Raw genomic sequence first — 20,299 nt, forward strand, 5'->3', positions numbered from 1 at the left:
ACACGCAGAGTGTAAACACATTGTGGGTCAGTCAGGAGCCAATCCCTGAATATTTGTTGGTACAATTTAATGATTTCCATCCCTGCAAACAAAGACTTAAAGGGTACTAAATGCACCACAAGATAATGAGAGAAACAGAAAAGCCAAACAGTCGTTCTGCAAAACCAGATGGTATTGCAGCTTGAGGTAACTGAAGATGAAGCACCAGCTGAACCTTTTGGACGTATTGAAGGTTTTACATGGCAACCTGAAACACAGAATATGTGCAAACACGTGTCCTGTTGCTAAAAGTATTGCATTTATGCATTGAAATAAAAAAAAAAGTAGCGAACTTGTCAAGGTCAATGTCTAGTTTAAGTGAAAAAACAAGATTTTTTTCAACATCCTCTGAGATTTAACAGATAACTTCCTAGAAGGAAAGGGCGAATTAATAGGRTGGCTCATATTTTAAATTCAAAAGGAGGTGGAAGTATTATATAAAATTTACTTTTTTGAGCTTTATTTTGTGTTTTAGTGTTAATATCTATTATAAACCTAACCAAAGTGTTGCTTTTGCTTTTTGATGCACGTTTGAGGAATCCTTGAATCAGATCACTCCTCCTCTGTGGCTCCTTCAGACTAGCAGCAGCAACAGCAGCAGCAATTAGCAAACACATGAGGGAGCGGGGGGGACTGTGTATCTGCTGAGCTCATTATACAAAGTACTTCTCAATCAAACGCTACTAATAACTGTAGTTCGCAGCATAACTAGAAGCATTATTGTAATGATGAGCTGAAAGCAAAATGTGGGTAATTTTATTTATGTTGCTCATGTTCAGCAGCAAGGCAATACAAAGTGCTTTACATGAATTAAAAGGAGACAAGCAAAAWWAAMCMAARGRAARRRSMAAARRARRWWWWWTWWTTWWWWAAAWATAWWATWKKKSYMMAWAKWGWGWRYWCYMCAMWWTYTMWAAWWWYWMWWAWWMTMKAGWAWWSTMWAWAKWRYAKWATWKKKGTRWAWAWARAGWSTMTGAATTCTAAGTTTGTTCTAATATCAGGAATAAGAGCTTCTTAAAGAGACAGACGCCCAATTTYAAGGCATCAAAGTCAAATTTGGTTCATGTTATGCTTGACATATGTAGCATTTTTATAACAACTGAAGGTAACACAGTTAATTGATTGCATTATAAAATGGCACCGTGTGTCTGGAAAATACATAGTTTTAAAATGCATTTTATGGACTGGTCCTAATTTTTGTAATAAAGATTATTTATTTCTTGCACTTTTAAATAACTGCATTTACAATAAATTTTTTTGTTTCATTGTTGTGATTAATGACAATGGCAATTGTTCAAATGYTAATTTACTGTGTATAAAATSTGTACTATTAAGACAGACAATTAATAAAGAATAYTCTATACTTAAATCTAATGTTATTTTCTTGTACTTAGTGGCCTMTCAGTTTGTCTTTGTGACAGACATTAGCCTGCATTCTARTTTCTAATGTTGAGAGTTCACCGTCTTCTAAATCGTAAACTTGCAGGAATCTAATGGTCATTTGGCTCCACCACAAGGAGAAACTTGTTCCTTCAAGAAAAACACCAACTTCAATTTAACAGGCCATGAATTGAATCAGATTCACTTACTTACACTCCTACTGGTTAGAGGCTAATAAACGCAAGTTAGAATGATTGCACAATCTAAAACAAGTCATTTTAAAAGCACAATCATACTCATGTAGTTTTTTTTTGTTGTTAAATGCCTGAAGTTGGCCRTGACACTCAGGATCACATTCTTGAAAGAATATCCAGTTGGTTCCAACTTCCAACCTTCTGATTCAAGTTTTCTAAGAAAGGAAACTGGTTAGGATGATCAAGAAAAAACCCAGGAACCATCTAGAGCAAACTGAAACACCAGAGTYGCAGTTCGCAGTGGTGAATTTAAAAGAGAAAAAGATACATTTGTAAACTTTYGAAGAGAAGACTTATGGTGAGATTAGAGAAAAAAAATATATGATTTAATGATTACTGTTCGATTTTTGTCCTTTGGAAAGATGAAGACATGGGGGAAAATAAAATGTAGGCATCTTATTGAGAAAAGAGACACATTATTAGGCCTCCAGGTTTGGATACACTCTTTTTGTCTAAACTGATCGATACTTAAACATTTTGAGAAACAAACAAAAGAGCACAGTAGGACAATAAGTAGAAACACAGTCCTTTAATATAATCATATTTACAGAACCTAAAAAGGCTGAAAGTGATTTTATTTATTGTTGTTCACAAAAGCATATAAAACTTCACTCATTTCATATGTAGCACTGACGTTTTAAGAGCAATGTCATTCTTWAACCTACATGCAAAGGTCATTCTGGAGGGTCAAATAAAATTGATTATCTGGGGCAAAGACAACTTTAGCCTGTGAAGTCTTGGATACACATCATCTAATATGTTTTACTGACTTTGAGAGTAACCATACYGTTATATATAGTTGGAGATTATATTGGTATATATGTCAAATAACACCAACGTGTAGCTCAAAACTCAGWGCCCCAACAGCCTTTATGAAAACGCTCAGAGGTCAAGTATTTACATCGYATGTCGACGTCCTAAAATCATAAATCACGTTACAGTTTTACATCATTGTTGCACGAGAACGTTTATCTACAAAAAGAGACCCAGTTAAAACCAAACGAAGCTCACTTTATCTATATACAGAAACAYTTAGAACAGGTGTGAGGTGGTGAGGAACCAGCTGAKGACTGAAACGAATCCTAGAACAGAAAGCCGGTTCTATAAAGACGGTTAAAACAATGGGTTCAAACTGGTTATGGGCGTGTGCTGGTGTCTGTTCTTCTCTATTGTTTCGATTCATTAGTTGTTAAAAATCCATGTTACAGATGAGTTTCAGGCTCATCTGTAACATGGATATGGATTGTAAATCCTTACCTTTTCATATTGTCTCAGTTTATATTCCTTAAATACTAAGATATGTTCAATAACCCCAAACGGTGATTCAAAAGCAAAAAGTGGAGAAATCTCTCAGGTGGATGGCTACAGACTGGAGAAAGATATGTTTCACAGAGACACACACACACACACACACACACACACATACACACACAATCTAAACCCAGACTGGATGCGTTTAGAGTCCTCGACCTGCTGAAACGCCAAATTATGTCCGAGTTTTAACCATCGCCGATTGAATGGGATGTTCCAGAAGCACCACGCTGCCATGACCTGGAAACTGCTGGAACAGTTCCTGGAGAAACAGTTTTAATGGTAAAATGAGACAAATATCTGTACACCGTTACACAAATGTGTGGAGGAGTCAAGGATGAGATTGTTTCAGACATTAAAACACCAGAACAAACGACTGCATCATGATGAGCAGCAGTTTTTCTGTCAGCACTGAAAAAGTGAAGCTAGTGATAAATCCTTTCCTGTTTTATCCATAATTTCCACTCAAGCTGTTGTACTCATGTTCTCCCATCACTCTGGTTTTTTTCGTTGTTGTTTTTTTGGGGTATTTTTAAGCAGTTCTGAGGCACAAAACTTGAAACTGCTGCTGTCCGTTGCTTGGCAACCAAAGAATGAGTGAGTTGCTAGGTAACCAAAGAGTGAGCGAGTGAGTTGTTGATCCCACAAATATCCATGAGAGGTGGAGAAGTTAAAGCCTTTCCTCTGCCTACATCCCCCAGAATGCAGTGCAGTGAAATTATTTAACATCTGGCAGACTTATCTATTGATTTTGATCACATGCCTATTGTAACATATATTGTTATTGATTTATTATCCAGTACTAATAATGAGTTCTACCTCCTGATTATAATTAAATCAATAAATGGTGGGATGTTTCAGTGGGAAAAAGATTCCTTTTAATATTTTGAGAATAGATAAAGAGGCAAAAAAATAATAATTAATGTCATGCCCATGWTAAGAGTAAGCAAACATTTGACCTATAAGCATATTTGAAACTCCATCATTTCCTTAAAACCAATATAAATATGTGGGTRAAATATGACACAGTCGACCTCTAGTTCTCTTTTGACCTTCAAGTGAATCTCGAAGTTAATTCACGTCAGTTCCAACATTTCTAAATTTGATTTTGTTGAAGACATGCAGTTTTGTAAAAGCTGATTACTTTTAAAGGTGACATCTAAAGTTGATTAATGGTGTTTYGTCTCCTCCGTGAACCCATCTGGTGGTTCCATTTCTGCTAACAGGAACATTTTTAGAGTATTTGTGTGTAGAAACAACAACTTTGCTTCAACTACTCAAACMGAAGGCTTTGGAAAAGTTGACMTTTTAAAATAAAATACATAAAAATGAMATTTTAGTTTGTTAAAGTGGTAGTCTGGAACAGAAATGCGTTGGTGTTGTCTGCCGTGCTTCATTTGTATTTCTAAAGTCACCACTTCYCCGCTCTTCCCTAAACACAGTCTGCCACCGAGCCGTCCTCCTCCTCCGYCCCCCACTCCCCGAACCGCATCTGAGGAGAGGGAGCTGCGGGATGGAGGTTGTTGATGTCGTCCATGGCGTCCGGGTCCGTCTCCTCGCTGGGGCCGATGCCCATGTGGCCGCCCTCGTCGCGGTGCGTCCGSACGTGCTTGCGCAGCGCCGCGGGCTCCTTGAAGGTGCGGTTGCAGAAGGGGCAGCAGCAGGGCCTCTCCCCGGTGTGGATGAGCTGGTGGTGTTTGAGGTGCTGCAGGCGACTCAGGCGCTTCCCGCAGATGGCGCACACGTAGGGCTTCTCGCCCGTGTGCGTGCGCCGGTGCTTGCGCAGACCGTCCAGGTGGCGGAAGCAGTTGCCGCATTCGGAGCACGAGTAGGGCTTCTCGCCGGTGTGAATGCGCAGGTGCGTTTTGAGCGCCCCGGACTCACGGAAGCGGCGGCCGCACACCGCGCACGGGTACGGCTTCTCGCCCGTGTGGATGCGGATGTGCTTCTTCAGGCTGGAGATCAGACGGAAGGTCTTGCCGCACTCCAAGCAGTGGTGAGGCCGGTCCGCCGAGGGCTCCCCGGAGGTGTCGGGGGCCGACGGCCCCGCGGGCTCCTCGGCTCGGCCCGGTGAGACGGTGTCACCTCTGCTTGCTCCAAAAGTCCTTGACAAAGGTTTCTGTCCATCAAGACTTCCCTGCTGCTGCAAGGCACCGCCACACTCACGCATGAGTCTTTGGTGACGTAGCGGGTTGGAGAAAGAACGCGGAGTTCCTCCTTCACCTCCAACCTGACCGTAAGCAATGTCCSCCACATTCAGGGACGAGCCGTCTCCGTCCCCAACCTGGCTGTCCTTCCTGTTGGGCTGACCAGAACCTGACGGTGGCCCCTGCTCCTCTTTGATCTCAAATCTGGGTCCTCCACTGGGACCCTGAGGCTGCCGGTCATCTTCAGGTCAAAGAAGAAAGAAAAGGTATGAACAGAGGCTTTGTAATAAATCCTCACATCTAATCTAATCTGACAAGAACCAGAATTTGTCTGAATATCACAGCTTAATTGTGTAAATACACTGAAATAACTTAAACCTGTTTTGCTTTAAAGGCAGCTTGCATATAAAAACTCAAGCTTGTTGTGTTGCTATAACAGTTTAAATCTGTAATTTTCTTTAAATAATGAGATTATGATGTTTTTCTCACTTCCTCTTCTTAAAACTGAGATTTTATTTTTCATAATACCTACTTCCACATTATGTCCAGATATTATAGTTAAATCCAAATTATTCATACCCTTGGGAAATGTAGGTTTAAAGTAATCTCCAAATTTAACCCTCATGTTTCTTCTGACTGAAATTAATACCACTGCTTTAGGTGATCAAACCAGAGTCCAGATTTAAATCAGAGATAATCTGTGGAGGGAACTAATGATTAGGGAAATGACACAGAGGCCCTCCAACCTCAAATACTTGGTTCTTATAATCAAAAATAAAGTAAAAACAGTGAAAACAAAAAGCTGGCTGTAACATAAGGGTTTAACTGCTCTAATACTAAAGAGTTTTCTATTGAAATGCGTAAAAATATAAATAATTTGACATGACATTGAAAAAAAACAAACAGATTATTTGTTCCTAATAAATAATCTTAAAATTGTTTCTCTCATTCCCTATCAGACCTGTCACAATGAGCAATTAATCAATTAATTGAGTGATAAATTAAAACAAACGTAAAAAGTTCCATCTGTATAATTTTTTGTTTTTCTCTTTTCTCTCTTTCTACCAAAAACTGGATGATAAAAGTCTTCAGTTTGGTGCTTTGGTCCCAACTAGCCCTTTATTTTGAAGGACACTTTTGTTTAAAAAGACTGCGTTTGTTGTTTCTGCTGTTTTATTTGTTTATTTTGGATATTTAAAATGTCTTCCAGTTCCAGTGTTAATGTTCATCAGAACATTAAAGTTTATTGAGCTTTGAGAATGTGTTCTCGCATTATTATTATTATTATTATTATGTCATTACCATTATATTGCTTGAAAATGGTCTCAAAACAACAATATCATCGTTTATCTCAACTTCTGGGACGATTTATCGTTTAGCAAAATGAGTTATCGTGACAGGCCCTGCAAACTTAATATTTTAGATGATGCACTTCCCTCCCCTCCATATTTGTTTTGTTTTTTTAAGCATGAAACATGAATGGATGCGGCACAGATTGTGGACTTACCCGCTCCTCTGGTGTCTGAGCACATGTGTGAGGAGCTGGAGGAAAACGAGTCCAGAGTGTGGTTCGTCACGGAGCCGTCTGGCTGGATCGAAAGCTGGCACATTTTGTATTCATCTCTCGGCTCGAAGCCATGAAGAGATTCATCCACGGAGCCGCCCAGATCCACGCCTGCTCCGTTCACGTTCCTGGGGTTCTGGTGGTCTCGGTCCAAGCCTGGGGTCAGAGAAGCCATGGAAGAGAGTGAGGGGCCAAACACCGACTGGCCGATCTGCTGGGGGCCCGTGTAGGAGACCTGCAGCTGGTCTATGAGCTTCTGGGCGCTGCACAGACACTCCTGCAGGGTCTTCAGCTCCCTCTCAGAGACCTCCAGCCGCACCTTGAGCCTCTGGTTCTCCTGCTCCTTGTGCAGCAGCTCCTGCTGGGTCTCGTTCAGCACGACCACCACCTCTCCCAGCAGCGTGTCCACGGCGGCGGACATGGCGGTCTGGATCGTCGGGGCCAGGCGGGATTTCAGCGAAGTTACCGTCACGCCGCCGCCGCCCTGAGAGGCTCCGTACCCGCCCTTGGTGTCCGCTTTGCGGTCGTAGCAGGGCTCCATCCTGTCGGGGATGTTGATGATGCTCTGCTTGCGGCTCCCCGCGCTAGCTGCAGAGGTGTCCATGCTAGCTGCGTACCCTGTCCTCCTGGATGTCATTGGCTGCGATTTATCCGCTGTTCTGATGTTTGAAGGCTTTAAACTGCGCAGGTCCCTGTAGCTGAAATGTGTGAGAGCATGAATTGATCCGGTTACATCTGTTTACCGAGCTGTGAGCCAGACGCTGCAGAGAGAAAAAAAAAACAGAAGATGCGACACTCCGCTCCTCAACATCCGCCTGCAGACAAACAACGACGCGGGGAGGCGGTGGGAGCTGCGAGGCGACAGAAACCCGGCAATCAGACCCTTCAGGCGGCAATAATACCCATATTTTATTCTTCGGATACTTTAAATACTGCGGCCCTCCACGACGACTCACCCATTTCAGATTTGCACTCAGAGGCCTGTCGCGTCTTTATGACGAAACAAAAGGTTGAGCTTGTGTTTTTGCTTCCCTGAGTGAAGACTTAAAGGCGCAGCTACCGCTTGAGGTCAGGAGAAAACATTAGTGGTGACTTTACATAAATGGTACGATGGGCGAACTCCTCTTTTTACCCACACACAAACACTCACCTGTATAGGAATAACTCCCTAATTTAGGAATAAACTTCCTAAATAGCTTTTCAGCCAAAATAACCTTTTAATTAATTATATGAAACATTAGTAACTAAAAAAATGCTCTCTTCATATGTGCGTAGCAGTACTTTTAGCTTATAAATATATGGTGTACAGCAATATTTTCCTACAGGGCTCTGCGCACTATAGGACATATATAGTACAACAATGAAAAAGCGAAGTCAAAATGAGTTGTTATGTCTACACTGTCCTGTAGGTGGCGTCCTAGACCTCCACTCAAATACAGTCTTTATAATAAAAGCCTCCGCTGCAATTAAACTCACAGCAATGCCCTTGTTTCATCTAAAAAACTACATTACGAATGTTTTTTTTTACCCCCAACCATAAAGTTTCTTACATAAATGACAAGACAACATAAAAACATTAAAAACTCTGATGTGTTTTTATCATTTTAACCCAGAATAAATATGGAAAGCCCAATAAAAATCTTGGTGCAACACAACGTGAAATCTTCGTTTATTTATTTTTTAATCTATCTATTGATTTATTTAAAGAAATTGCGTTCTCAAAAATGATTTTTGTTGTTTTTTCATTTTTTGTAGCTACATGTCTTCACTAATTCTCTATATGGGATTAAGTGTCTGAATGCACGGTTACTGATGCTGCATGGGCTGCTTTCAGTATTCCAGAAACTGTAGAGACGTTCAGCCATATTAGAGAAAATGTTCCAAAAGAAGAGAAAACAAACCAGAGCGCAGCAGCTGTGTGAACAAAATATCTTTCAGACGTAAAAGGAGAACAGATAGACGATGGCAACTCAGCTCAAATGGTGACTTGTAATAAAAGGTATGCAGACTACCATCTCAGGGAACAAAACGGACAGCGGAAGCGTCACTCCTGTCAGCTGACAACAGGAAACCGAGGCTGTAAGTCGCACAGAACTGGGAAACATCACCTGGTCTGATGTGTCAGTTTCAGCTGGTAGAATCTGAATTTGGCATAAAAACAGGAATGGTTGGATTCATCCTGCTTGAATCAATGGTGGCGTAATGGTGTGGGTGACCAACTGAGCATGAAACTCTGCCGCCTGCCTCAAGATTTCTGCTGACCCTGTCCATTCCTTTCAGAAGAATAATACAAGCTCAAGCTGGTTTCTTGAACAGGACCATGAGTTCACTGCACTTCAATGGCCTCCACAGCTGCCAGATGTCAATCCAGCAGAACATCTTTGGCATGTGGTAAAATCGGAGATATGCATCATGGATTTACGGCCAATTAATCTGCAATGACAGCAGGGCACTAGACTCGTTTTCAACATGCTGTCGTGTCTTTGCAATGACAGGTTGCAGCAGTTCAGAAGGCAAAATCAGGCACTTCACAAAATACTTTTCCATGGCACTGTTGTATATTTAGAGATGATGCAACGTTTTTGCAAAGCTTTTTGTTGAGGTTCTTTTGAGCGTTTCATAATCAGTGTTAGGAAATCTTGCTGTTGTTGTCATATTTCACATTACTATTGGCTCTGTGGAAGCGAGAAGCACTGATCTTCTCTTGTATTTTAATTTCATGCCTTCGGTCATTGCTTTATTTCAAACAATGTCTTGTTATGAAGCAAAGCAGTAGAACATAATGTCCATTAAGTGGTGGGCATTAGTGAGCTTATTACATCATTATCAAGAATCAGGGCCTTGATTCTTTGTATTTAGCTGGAAGAAGGCTGCATCTCATAAAAACATTACTTATTTGTAGCTTTTGCCGAGGGGGGCGATTCATAACAATCGCCTTTTCCCATTTGGCCAATAAATAAAAGCACCAAAAGGATTTTATTAGACCATGTGAGGCAAACGCTGATCACAGATTTAAAGGCATAACTTGGCAGGGTTAACGTCAAACGCATAATTTCTCCTGACTTTTTCCATGATTGGGCCTCATAGTTCCTATTTTGGACTGCATCCATTTCAGAACTTAAAATAAAGTATTCCTGATGGAGTCATTCCTGATGGAATAAGCAGCCTCCCGATCCCAGACGGCCAGATGTTCAGCGGGGAAAAACTGATGTAGCTGGTTTGCGGTGAACAGAAGCAACACGTTGCGCAACAACACGTCCCTCAAATATACAGTAATTTGTGTCACTTCCAAAGAAATACCCTCCACAACTCTGATCCTATTTCCACTTTCTTTAAATTGCCAGCACTCCCATTTGCGCTATATTGTTTTCCTCAAGGTTATAAACATTTGTTCCGGGTGGATTTTATAGACGTATCTTCGAAGGAATGGTTTTCACAAACCCACATCTGACTCACTCCATTAAAAGCTGCTGCGAGCATAAGCTGAGTGATTTAAGGACCGCATATGCAGCCAACGTATTAAACTCAGGTACAATCACTGGGTAAACACAATCCATATTGCACAACAAACACATACCCACACATGTCCTGGATGTAAACGCATCCTTCCTGTCCGCACTTACACACCCACACTCTCCTCTCTCTTTCTGCTCACCTTGAACAGGACCATGAGTTCCTGTTCAAGGAACTGATGGAGGAAAAGCTAATAAACATGGCCACAATGTAAATAAGGGAAAACATATTCAAGTAAGTTGGTTTTTGAAGAGTGAAAAGAAAAAAAGTGACACTTTAAGTCGATTCATACATTCATCTTTCAAATAATAATAATAACAATAATAAACATCCCATAGCCATTTCTTTCCGATATAGATTAACCTTTACTCTATATCAGGAGCACATCTTGTTCCGCTTCGTCTTCTCAGGAAAAGTTAAATATATCCGTGATTACTCTCCTAGGAATTGTGCTTCAGTTCGCCTGGTGGGATTAAGTGTCTGAATGCATGGTTCAGGTTATTTACAACAACCCTGGAGCATTCTTTCATCTTAAGCTGATCAGAGTGTCTAAACATTTTAATTTGTAATCTATGACTTCCTGGCTTCCTGGAATATTCAATTGTCTTGCGAAATTATGCACAGTCCTCAAACTTCTTGCCGTTTTGTCATTTTACAACCACAAACCGCAAAATAATTTGTCCGGAATGTTGCGTATTGCACCAAACAGAAACAGGTGCATAATTGTGAAGTAGAAATAAAATAAAGTTTAGATTTTTTTAAAATAATACAACGGGGCAAAACAATGTATTTAGTCAAGACACTGATTGTGCAAGTTCTCCTACGTAGACAGATGAGAGGGGTACGTCATTTTTATGGTACACTTTAGCTGTAAGAGACAGTATTACTTTTATTTCAAACAGGTTCTAAAAAACAAGAAAAATGAGAAGAAAAAAAAATACAGGGACTCACGTAGGATTCTTAGAGAATTTATTTGTAAATTAAGGTGGAAAGTAAGTATTTGGTCAATAACAAAACTCAGTATTTTGTGTCTAATTTGTAGAAAAACTCCATTTGTTTGTAATTTAGTCTAAGTGTAACAATAGCTGCGAAGACCTCTGAGGTTTTATCAGTGGAAATCAGACCGGAGATAAAGAAGAGTCTGAACAGCTTTTATAAGAGAAGCAGTTCAAAGGACCTGGCAACTCGGGTGGGAGAATCTGTCACCAGAACAACTATTAGACATTAGACACTTTTCTGGCCTTCATAAAATAAATCCACAAGAGATTTTATTTGTAGTTTCCCACAGTCATGTAGGAAACAAACCTTGGTTGGATGCAAAACTGAGTCTGAGTACGTCGTCACAGTGACGGAGCACGGTGGTGGCGGTATCATGGAGTGTGACTGCTTTCTGTGTACAGGGACACAAGCAGACCAGAGTTGGTAAATATGAGATTAACAGGAGCTAAAACAAAATTAAGCTACTGATCACCATGCTGGTATAAATCCCAAAAACACCCAGGTTTGTGGTTGTAACATGAAATTTAACAGGAACTAACAGCTTTTTAAAGCACTTTTTACTTTTTCATGTTGATTCTTGAGTGTTAAGGAAATTGAATTTATCTATCTATGACTTCCTGTTTGCTTGTGAAATAACTATGATGTGGCACAGATTGCATCTCTGGGTTACAAAATAGGAAAGACAACAGAAGAAGCCATTCATGTAAATCAGATTTATGCTGCTCATAATGAGTCAGAACAAAGAAACAGCTGAAATGGGGATAAAGGAGGCTTTCCAAGAACCGTCTGGTTGAGCTGTTGTCAAACTCGAGGCCCGAGGGCCAAATCCGGCCCGCCACAGCTTTTAATGTGGCCCTCTAGATTCTAGGCTAAACACTATGTGTGTTTAAATATGATGTTATCAATCAAATACTTTTTTATCTGTTCACTGCCGAATTATATCAATCAGTCCCTCCAGTTTCATGAGAACTATCGTGGAAATTCACGCAAAATCAACAAATCTTCGCACTTTTTTGTTGGGAGTTTATTGCGGATTTGTTCTCAAAAACTGTCAAAAAACTTTTGTGCTTGTAATTAACAGCTGCCTCAGCTTTAATTGATGTCAGATTACAGTCCACTATCTATACAGCGAGTAATAAAACTCGCATTCACCGTCATAAATAAGCTCAAGTACCGCAAATATTTCCAAATCAGTACCACAAACACTTTGATTTTTATTGAAAAAAATTGCAAAAAGAATCAGGAAATCCTGGAGGGATCAACGCTGCGCTTTCTGTAACCTTAGGTTTCGTTTATCTTGAATGAAAGAGCCTGACAGAGAGCAAACTGTTCTCTTACCGTTCACTGATTCATCATATTTTCTAAATATGAAAGATSTTCAATAATATTATTTAATCTTAAGGATTCAGTGATATTTTAACAGTTTGTGAACAGGTTTTATTAAATACATCCTGGCACAACCGGCCCTTTAAGAGCATTCATGATCTGGATGTGGCCCAAAATGAAAATGAGTTTGACACCCCTTATTTACCCGAACACTATAAGAAGGTCACAGATTATCCACCTGTAGCAAAAGACTTCTTTTAATAMATGAATTATGCGTCTTTTATAAAGGCTGATTTAATAAAATACTGTTACATTGATCTTTTATTCAACTTTGCAGGTCATTCTTTTCATTTAGGCCMAGTCAGGTGGAAAACCTCTGCCCTACTTGCCTCAATGAATCAAGGCCCTGCTGTGGGGATTCCTCAGAATCCATTCAATCATCCGCTCCAAAAAAGGAGAAGGTAGGCACGCTCTGATTAATGTGCAGACGGTTAAAGAATGCAAGCAGATCTTCTGTGGGTCACCTAACCTGGCTGCAATAGCGGATGATCTGACTAACATCAGTTTGTGGTTAAATCACTACCAAGCATGCACGTCACTCAGTGACAAAGCAAATGTGTTTAGCAGGCAGGGAGGGAGGCGGAGCTGCAGTCGCAGGATCGGGAATGACAGGGTGCAAAGGGGGGGAGGCAGGCAGAAAGAAGGAGGTGATTGTTGGGCAGGAGGGAAACATAAAGAGGGCAGTGAGAGGAGGAGAGGCAGCAAGTGAGGCGCAGCACACAGAGAAGCTCAACTCGCATTCTGATCAACGCTGCAATCTGAAGCAACAGGTACGTTCATGTCGTCTTCTGGTTTGCATGGATGAGCGAATGGGCTTTTATCTGCAACAAAAACAGGCAGCGAGCTGGTATTCACAGGAGTTAAACCAGAGGACGCACAGAGCAACCTGGGACATAATTCCTCCACTAAAGCCCATCTGAGATCACATTTTAGGTACGCGCTTTGTGTAAACTTTTTCCTGTAATCAGATCCAGCTGACCAGACTGTGCTCTCTGCCTGGGCGTGCAGGCTTCTGGGGCCAGTTGTGCAATGCCGCCTGGAATGCTGATTTAGTCTGAAGTACCTCCAAGTCTTTACAAATGAGGACTTTTTTTCCAAAGCGTTCTGTAAACAACTCTATAAATCACCAAGGGAACGTGTGACGAAGTTTGCTAATTAAATGTCTTCATTTTGCTACGTGTTTTTGCCAAAGCAGTGTGGTTTTACTTTGTGAAATAGCTTTGTGCTCCCAGCTGGGATTTGGTTGAATAATATGAGCCTGCGTTAAATTACTAGTTTAATTTGTTACAGTTGTTCAGTTGAATGTCATATAATTTAGAAAATATGATGAATCGGTGAACGGTAAGAGGACAGTTTGTTTTCTGTCAGGCTCTTTCATTCAAGATAAACAAAACCCAAGTTACAGAAAGTACGGCATTGATACCCGTTTCACTTATTCACATTCTGCTACATTTCAACGACAAAACCTCGATGTATTTAATCAGGATTTTAATAACATTGTGTCACTGTTATCCACAACTGACAAGTTTTTTTTGTTGTTGTGATCCATGATTTTAGGTGATAAACATAAAACAGTGCAAAATTGAAATTTTGAAGAAGTTCGTTTTTGCTAACTTTTATCGAGACAAAAGTCTGAAAAGTGTGGCATAGTTATAGCTGCAAGTATTCTGGTGCATGTCTCTACCACCTTTGCTCATGTAGAAACTGATATGTGCCAATTATTTTTGTTCAAAATAGGTAAAGCTCAGAGGTTACTATGGCAACCTGATAAATGCTCTCCTGTTATGGTGGACATTCATGGCTTGGTTTGTAGTTGTGCCATACACTTTCCCATTTCTCCGATATTAATTAACTATATTACAACACAATGTAAATGTGATTTTATTTAGGAGAGTTAGCAAAAAGGGGACTTTTCAGAGTTTCTTCTTGTCTGTAATATGTTGAAGTTTCTGCTGGTCTGTTTACACGACACTCCATACATAGCTGTAAACCCAAAGTAGCTGATAAAGTTGGTTTCATATACAAAAAGCAGCTTATGTGGCCCCACTCATACCCAAATTGTACTCAAGTAACAGCAACACTTATTCAACATATTTTACTCAAGTAAAATTTAAAAGTAGCCATCTGCAAAATGTTTTTTACTGAACTAGAGTAAAAGAATACTTAGTAAAAAGCCTACTCAAGTACTGAGTAACTGATCAATTATTTAATATTTAAAAATGACATCAGATGGACCAAAATATAAAGTTATGTGGACATTTTGGGTATTTTAAAGACCAAAAATATAAGAATTCATACAAGTAACATAATTACAAAATGAGGCAAGAGGAACATTTATCCAAATCAATTTCTTTCAAAATGACGCTGATGAAACGTCAGCAAAAACTGCAGGTGTGTGTGTGTGTGTGGGTGTTTATGTGGTGATTTTTGGTTAAAACAAGCTTGTTAGTGATTCAGTGACGTGACTCACAGTGGGTAGTTTCTTAAGTAAAATTAAAAAGTACAGTGTAGTAACAGTACTCCTCAAAGTACTACGCATAACACATTACTAGCCTACTCTGCTCATGGAGTTCTGCTTTTTTATTATTTCCAGCTCATCGCCCGCCATGACGAAACGTCCGTTTCCCCTCGTGATCGCGTGCCTGCTTTCCATCAGGGGTTTCTCTCCGCTGTCCTCTGCAGGCACCGGAGAGCCTCCCAGAAATCCCGTCATTCCCACAGAAGACTACGACATATTGGATGAGATATCCACTCCTACTATGACTACAAGTACTGGAACCCTCCCACGGTGCGACTACCACTCCTGCAGAGAGAACCAGACCCCCTGCGAGGACCTCGCTGCCTCTCATGGCTGCTCGTGTCCAGGTTTTTCCTTGACGACAGTTCAACCAGACGATCCCTCTCTGAGATCAGTGACCTGGAACGGCTCGGCAGTTGTGGTTCACTGGTGTGCGCCATATTCTTACATCACATCTTATGTTGTGACGGTTAAAGGTGGGGAGAAGCAGATAGTGAAGAAGGACCAAAGGATCACAACGTTGAAGCAGATAGACCACAAAGCGGAGGTCTGCGTGGTGGCTGTAAACGACGTGGGGGAAAGCGGCCCGTCCTGTAAGGAGTACACCCCGGCTAGCAACAGCCTGCCCCTGGCAGCAGGCCTCATCGGCGGGGCGCTGGGCCTCCTGCTGCTGATTCTGCTGGTTGTTCTGCTGTGTAGGCGCAGGACGCAAAAGAAACGAGAGGCCGCGCATGTATGAGGAACTCAGCTGAGAGTCAGCAAGCAGACAAGAAAAACAAGAAACACAGAGAGACTGCACACTCGGAGAGATGAGACTCATGAAACGCTCCGTTGTTGCTGAAGTTAATTAACTGTGAGAACGTCGGAGTGTTTGTTTCAAGAAAGCAGGAAACAGGGTTCATCAACTCCTTATCATATCTAGCCGGTTATATTCGTCTCCTCATTAGTGGTGCATTTTTTTTTTTTAGGAACACTTGATTTATTCAACTGAATTAAGGATGCATGAAAATAACAATTATGAACAGAATCAGGAAGGAAATGTTTTACTGCAGTGGCAGTATTATTGTCTTGCAATCTGTTAAAACAAGCCTGAAGGATGAATACTTGTTCAACTCGGCGAGCTCCATTACATATCAATAGTAAAAATCATGAGATTTCTATTTATTCCTYGGGATTGGAAATTCACTTCACCTAAAAATAATTAAAATATCAATGAGAACTAATCTCTGGTACAATCAAGAAGAAATAATTATCGGTAGCGACCGAGCCGAAACAACATCCAACGAAGATGAACGACTGATTTAACAGCTGGTTCTCACTAGAGCCCCAAAATGGGGGTTTTTACAGCCCAATTCTTTAAATATGAGAGAGGAAGAACAAAAACACAGCAGTTTTGATTCCTCGGTTTTCAGCATCAGAACTGAAACCAGAGCTTTGCTGAAAAGAGGCTCTGGTAGGTAGAAGGTCAAACGTGATGTGTTTGTGTACACTGCTTTACTTTATTTAACCAGGAATGTGCCTTATTGTTCAATGAGATACAGTATCTCTCCTGACAGACAAATGGAAAATAAAAGCACTGACAAAGCACTGAAAAGAAATAAACATGAATAAATATTTTAAAAAGATAAATTAAAACGGTGATACTGTTTTGTTCCAGCTGGGGTTTTTTTTTTATTGTTTAAAAAGTTAAGTGAGGGTGATGAATCTAAGTTGAATTTGTGCTGGAAAGGTAATTTGGGTTAAGTATAACAATGAAAAACACTATTTTCAAAGAATGGTAGTTATTTACACTGGAATTAAGTTTGAACAGAATTGATTGGCTGAATCCTTGCTTTTGCAACCGAAATACAGAACAGTACTTTATACAGAATCCAACATTTTTAAGAAAAATCCAGCATTTTTCTTCAACTTTGATGTCAACTGAAGAAAATAATTTTCTCTGGACTAACCATTTTTGGGGGTTAAAATAAGATTTTTAAAATAAAAATAATAAAAATCCAGCTTTGGTTTAGTTTTTATAGGATTTTCAACTTTATTAATGCCAATGTGGAATGTATCTGCAGCCTACCAGTCTATCTATTCACCTCTAAAATGATTCCAATAACCAAAATCATTCATTAAAAAAAAATACAAATACAAAAATCCCATCTATTGACTCTTCTTGCAATCAAATTTGTTTACATAAAAACATGTGAGGAATAAATGGGAATTAAAGGGGATTATCAAGCCAGGAAATGTAACCCTCCCCCGGTGAGACACATCTTACATAGTAACTGGGTTTGCACTTTGAAAGTGTGTGGAAAACATATATTTAGTCTTTTGAACTGTAAGGATCACCTGATTAATTTGTTAAAAACCTTTAAAAAAGGTTAGATGAATATTAAAGAGAGTTTACCAATTCTTTTTGAGACTGAGTCTCATAAATAAATAATCGTATCATCTGCATAGAAGTAAATGTCCCTGCATTCAGCTACTTACATTGAGCTGAAGAAAAGAAGAAAATGCTCATAGTTTGACCTATAACGGAATAAAATGCTCAAACAGGCTGTCAACCATTTACGTTCTTAATTACGTGACAAAAGTTTTGTCACTAAAATTATGTGTGAGGCCTGAAATAAATTCATATCAGACGTATATAAAATTTTGATGCTGTATAAAAGAAACATTTTCTCTGAACCTCTCTGTGAGAGTTTTATTGCACTCTTTATATATTTATTTTAAGTAGGTGAATAGATAGTGGGATTAGGGATTAGTAAAAAAGAATGAATAAATTTACTTTGCTCTTCTCTCGTGGATATCATTCTATATCCTGATTTGAATCGTGCAAGAATAAAGAATTCGATTCTTTCACCAGTTACTGTGTATGTCTGTAAAGGTCTGTCCATTAAACTGAAATAAAGTGAAACTTTTTGTTGTCTAAATGTCTTCGAACATGTTCTTTTCTGTAAGATGGGTGTGTTTTTTCCAAGTACCGTCATCATTGGACCGGATCAGCTCCAGTCTTTCCTGCTTTTTTTTTTCCAGCTGTCATACGATTTCCCTCGTGAGTGAAGATTAATTTTTACAACACTTGTTTCATATTGACTGGGGCTTCCCAATCACTGCTGAGCTGCAGAGAAGCTGCAGGCGTTTCCTGTCACAATAATAATAATAAAAAAAAAATGGTGGAAAAGTCCAGTATTTTAATCCTCCCAGTTTATCTCATGCTCAAGCTTCCATCTGCATATCTCCAGGTCATGGTGTAAATCCACTTTTTGCTCTGGCTGCTGTAGCGCAGTCCTTCCACAGCTCGCAGCTTTTTTTTTTTTTTTTTTTTTAAAGTGCTGTCTGGAAGTCAGTTAGATGTCTGTAATTTAGAGACAAAGTCTTCTGTTCACTGCAGTGGCAGTGTGAAAATGTGATGCATTGAACTCAACTTGATGTTATCTGCTAGAATACAGTTCAGAACAAAAGCTCTTGAGCATTTAAAATGTTCTTGCGATTATGGAAACAATACCAAGCACTTTTAAAATAGTGTTCTTAACCTTGACCCTTACAGAGACTGTTCTGCTAAAGGAAGTTTGTAACTCTGTCAGGCAAAAATTAGGTTCTTCAGTTTCAGCTAAGAACGAGAAGATGTGTGTACATTTTGGAACTTACAGCAAGGAAATTATCCATCCATTGGTTTTTCCTTGAGATCACAGTTTCCATGCCTCCAGAGAGATCTGCACATCCCCTGCTGTCCATGGATCAAGAGCGCTTGCTTGTCATTGTTTACATCAGGAAATTTCCGGCATGCGCACAACGCTGGAGGGCAACAAAACTGTTATTCTGTTAAATGACACCTGGAGATATAAGTAATATTAATTCAGTGCAGTGCACCACAGCAAAGGGAAAAATAACACAAAAAATACGTTGAAGAACAACTCAAACTCATATTTCTTCTTTTTTCTTGCTCTGTGTGTCGGCTACGCCACACGCTGACTCGTTGCCATATCAACTGACAGCAACGCGACGGTTCAACACCAAAAAACACTCCCCACGCAAAGACTAGAGCATTCAGTCCGCTACAGTATTATGTTTATAGTAATATTATGTTATGTTTTTAAACTTGATATGTAATAAGTGAATCCTGTGGCAGATTAGCTACCGCTGTTATTAGCTAATCTAACACAGCGCTGCTTGATTAGCTTACCTGCTATGATCTCTCAGAGTTGGTGGGTCGCCTTTTTATTTTTTTTTTTACTGAACCGAAACACACCCAATTCCAGCACATCTACATGTTAAGGTTGTCAAAGTTCAATAACAGACATACTTCCCTCTCCCATTAAAACTTTCTTCTGACCTTCGTTGCATAATTGACAACTTGACAGCTAAAACCAATCATCAGGGAGTAGCTTTTCTCCCTCCAGCATGGAGATGTTGGGTCGGCATCTTGTGCGCCTGACGCCAAGGGATCAGTTAAAAGGATCGATCCTTTGGAGGATGGCCACAGTGAAGGTCTGAATATGGACGGATTGGTAAATCTAGAGCTTCACTTCTCATTTTAGCTCTTTCTTCGTTATGACTGATGAGCAGTGCCCACATTAGTCCAGGCGAAGCCCCCGTCTGTTTACTGCTCCTAGACTTTACACATACTTGCCTTCTCCCACTGAGACAAGTGTTGACTCCTGACCTGTTGGTTGAGAACCATTTCCCAGACTGTGAGCTGACTCACCTCGAGGCTGCCCACCGCCCCAATACACACTGAAGACAACAACAGAACCACATCATCTGGCTGACATTACCGACTGCTGAAAGAAGTCCTTTGAGGATCTGATGGAGGCACAGACTATGAACTATTGGGGAGATGAGTTCATCAACATTACTCTTCTTTTGGCCTCTTGAAGCCCTTATTGACCTATAGACAGTGGTGGAGAAAGTACTCAAAAAGTTTACTTAAGTAAAAGTACAAATACACAGTCAAAAATGTACTTAAGTAAAAGTCAAAGTACCACATTAACATTTTACTTAAGTAAAAGTAAAAAAGTACTGGCTTTTAAAAATACTTAAGTATTAAAAGTAAAAGTACTCGCTGAATGCATTGCCTAATCGCTAATATCATTAAGTGTGCAGATCGTATTTAATTTTAATACATCAGAAATGTGCCATTTTAATGAACACTACCACAAACTAAACATGTTCTTATTGTGTTTATTCTCTGTAACAG

General features: G+C 39.9%; 2 protein-coding genes across 4 annotated transcripts; one reads left to right on the plus strand and one right to left on the minus strand.

The window, feature by feature from the left end:
- Positions 1–2,187: 2,187 nt before the first annotated feature.
- On the minus strand, positions 2,188–18,969 carry LOC103475863 (zinc finger protein 628). Of its 3 annotated transcripts, none has more exons than XM_017308686.1 (3): positions 18,751–18,969; positions 6,639–7,456; positions 2,188–5,372 (listed from the first exon to the last, which is right to left on the minus strand). In XM_017308686.1, exons 2-3 carry the CDS (start codon positions 7,330–7,332, stop codon positions 4,417–4,419), a joined length of 1,650 nt encoding a protein of 549 aa, XP_017164175.1. In that variant the 5' UTR covers positions 7,333–7,456; positions 18,751–18,969; the 3' UTR covers positions 2,188–4,416. The 3 variants fall into 3 exon arrangements, with proteins under 3 accessions (XP_017164175.1, XP_017164174.1, XP_017164173.1); XM_017308685.1 differs by lacking the exon at positions 18,751–18,969 and adding an exon at positions 7,652–7,803; XM_017308684.1 differs by lacking the exon at positions 18,751–18,969 and adding an exon at positions 7,652–7,803 and having other exon boundaries at positions 6,639–7,546.
- On the plus strand, positions 13,233–18,032 carry LOC103475824 (leucine-rich repeat neuronal protein 4). Its single transcript, XM_008427728.2, has 2 exons — positions 13,233–13,363; positions 15,187–18,032. The coding sequence occupies exon 2, from the start codon at positions 15,200–15,202 to the stop codon at positions 15,848–15,850; it is 651 nt and encodes a 216-aa protein (XP_008425950.1). The 5' UTR covers positions 13,233–13,363; positions 15,187–15,199; the 3' UTR covers positions 15,851–18,032.
- Positions 18,970–20,299: the final 1,330 nt, after the last annotated feature.

This window comes from Poecilia reticulata, linkage group LG14 (assembly GCF_000633615.1).
Source record: "Poecilia reticulata strain Guanapo linkage group LG14, Guppy_female_1.0+MT, whole genome shotgun sequence".
NCBI classification, from domain to species: domain Eukaryota; kingdom Metazoa; phylum Chordata; class Actinopteri; order Cyprinodontiformes; family Poeciliidae; genus Poecilia; species Poecilia reticulata.